The sequence below is a fragment of the Sciurus vulgaris genome (genome assembly GCF_902686455.1).
Source record: "Sciurus vulgaris genome assembly, chromosome: 3".
Classification (NCBI taxonomy): Eukaryota; Metazoa; Chordata; class Mammalia; order Rodentia; family Sciuridae; genus Sciurus; species Sciurus vulgaris.
Window position 1 is genome coordinate 30,503,078 of NC_136463.1, and position 2,911 is coordinate 30,505,988.

Below are 2,911 nucleotides of genomic sequence, written 5' to 3' on the forward strand. Positions count from 1 at the left end.
GCCTTCTGGCTCCGCTAATATCAATGAGCATGATTTCTTCCGCCCACCTGGAGGCCTATGGCTCTGCAGCCTCCTCTCCTCATCCCTTTATGACGTGAGTGGCCTTGGTCTGAGCCCTGGCGCTCTATGCTCACAAAGGACTGGAGCATACCACACCTGTGTTCAGTGCTCTGGATGCTTCAGGCAGGCTTGGGCTCAGGTCCTGTAGCTCCAACCCCAAGGACCCTTGGAAGGGAGCCCTAATACCTCCATCATTCAACATGGCAAGTCAGTTCTGCCTCCCTCTTGCCCCACGCCTCTCGTCCCTGAAAACCTTGAAGTCGCACGTCAGAGACATCCAAGTGGGCATCTGCCTGGCGATCCAGCGCAGTGACAAGCGAATCCACCTTGCTGTAGTCACAGAGATCAACAGAGAAAAATCTTGGGTCACAGTAGAGTGGATTGAGAAAGGAGTCAAGAAAGGCAAGAAGATTGATCTAGAGTCCATATTCCTGCTAAATCCCGCTCTGGCCTCTGCAGAACATGCCTCGTTGTCCAAGCCCTTGTCCCCCTTGTCGCTAGCACCCTCTAAGGCCATTGGAGATCAGCGTACATCCCCAAGGTGGATTGTGGTTGCTCCCCAGAAAAACGAAACACCTTCAGGGGACAGCCCGGTCCTTGGGGTCCCCAGCAGCCCGTGTCTGATGAAGCGGAAAAAGTCTCCCTGCCTTCGGGAAATCGAGAAACTGCAAAAGCAGCGGGAGAAGCGCAGGCGGCTGCAGTTGGAGATCCGAGCGAGACGCGCCCTCAATGTCAACACGGGAAACCCCAACTTTGAGGTCATGCGCATGATCGAAGAGTGCCGCAGACACCTGGACAGAAGCAAGATGTCCATCCTGGAGCCCCTGGAAGACCACCGGATCTGCGTCTGCGTGAGGAAGCGGCCTCTTAACCAGCGAGAGACCACGATGAAGGACCTGGATATCATCACCATCCCCTCAGACAATGTAGTCATGGTGCACGAGTCCAAGCAGAAGGTGGACCTCACCCGCTACCTGGAGAACCAGACCTTCTGTTTTGACCATGCTTTTGATGACACAGCCTCCAATGAGTTAGTGTATCAGTTCACTGCCCAGCCACTGGTGGAGTCTATCTTCCGCAAAGGCATGGCCACCTGCTTTGCCTATGGACAGACAGGCAGTGGGAAAACACACACCATGGGAGGAGCCTTTTCTGGAAGGGATCAAGATTGTTCTAAAGGTATTTACGCCTTGGTAGCGCAAGATGTCTTTCTCTTGCTCAAAAACCCCGCTTATGAGAAGCTGGATCTCAAAGTCTATGGGACCTTTTTTGAGATTTATGGAGGCAAAGTTTATGACTTGTTGAACTGGAAGAAGAAGCTACAAGTCCTTGAGGATGGCCATCAGCAAATGCAAGTCGTTGGGCTGCAGGAGCAAGAGGTGTGTTCCGTGGAGGATGTGCTGAATCTCGTGGAACTGGGAAATAGCTGTCGGACTTCCGGACAGACATCTGTCAATGCCCACTCATCCAGGAGCCATGCGGTGTTCCAGATCATCCTGAAGTCAAGAGGGAAACTGCATGGCAAGTTTTCTCTGGTTGATTTAGCTGGGAATGAAAGGGGAGCAGATACTGCCAAGGCCAACCGGAAGAGGCAGCTGGAAGGGGCAGAGATTAACAAGAGCCTCCTTGCCCTTAAAGAATGCATCAGGGCTTTGGGTCAGAACAAACCTCACACCCCTTTCAGAGCCAGCAAACTCACGCAGGTGCTCCGGGACTCCTTCATAGGCCACAACTCCTCCACTTGCATGATCGCTACCATCTCACCAGGGATGACCTCTTGTGAAAACACCCTCAACACTTTAAGATACGCCAACAGAGTGAAAGAATTAGCTCTGGATGTAAGGCCTTACCATCACTGCCTGTCTCCCATTAGGCATGAGACACCGCAGATGTATGAAAAGCACATTAGGAATTCAGAAATATCCCTTCAGAGGGATGAACTGGTTAAAATATCTTGTATACAGAGAGAGGAGGAGAAACAGAGTGAAGAAATTTCAACGCTGTCTACACCCTTAATGAGGGATGCGCTAACTTCATGGAAGGATTCTAGTCACTGGTGGGAGAACATTCAGGAGACAGCTGATGGAGTGAACTACGATGTTGATTTTTGCATTGCCCAGTCATTGTCTATTTTGGAGCAGAAAATTGGTATTCTGACTGAAATCCAAAAGAAACTGAAATTATTAAGAGTTGACCTCCAAAAGAAGAGCAAGGTAGAATGAAGACAAGGGCACGGGATCGGGACGGAAATGACGGATACAGTGCTGCGGTTTCTACCTCTTATACAGGCAAATTTGTCCAGATTATCTAACATAAAGATCCTCCTGGAGAGCTTAGAACATCTTCAGATATGCTCATCAGAAATAAGGTCTTTCTTCTCCCTCTGTATTTTTGTAGTTTGCTTTCATTCTGTGGGACATCAGTTCTCAACTGGGATTGATTTTGCCCCCCAGCCCAGGACAATGGGCGATGTCAGGAAACATTTCCATTGTCACAACTGGGGGGGTAGGGACACTGGCATAGAGTGGGTAGAGGAAAAGAGTCACTGCCAAACATCTCATACTTTACGGGACAGCCTCCCGTGACAAATAATTATGTCTAGTAGAAATTAACAATAGGACCAAGGTTGAGAAACCCTGCTGTAGAAGAAACCAGCTTTGAGCAAATCAGATACCCTGAATTTTCAGGTAGAAAAGCAAAAGCCTGTGAATTAAAGGGATTAGAGTGGAAACACACCCAGGGTCTACACAACTGAGTAAATCCAATGATACCTATTCATGAATCTTTCTCTGTTGCATTGCTGTGTAAATTCAAATGGTCTCCAAGATTCAGTCATACTAGGAGGAGAAGA

The 2,911-nt window shown here is 49.1% G+C and overlaps 1 protein-coding gene across 1 annotated transcript; it reads left to right on the top strand.

Moving 5' to 3' along the window:
* Positions 1 to 260: 260 nt before the first annotated feature.
* KIF2B (kinesin family member 2B) lies at positions 261 to 2,282 on the top strand (the record flags this gene model as incomplete). The annotated part of the gene is made up of 1 exon (XM_079132676.1): positions 261 to 2,282. The coding sequence occupies one exon, from the start codon at positions 261 to 263 to the stop codon at positions 2,280 to 2,282; it is 2,022 nt and encodes a 673-aa protein (XP_078988802.1).
* Positions 2,283 to 2,911: the final 629 nt, after the last annotated feature.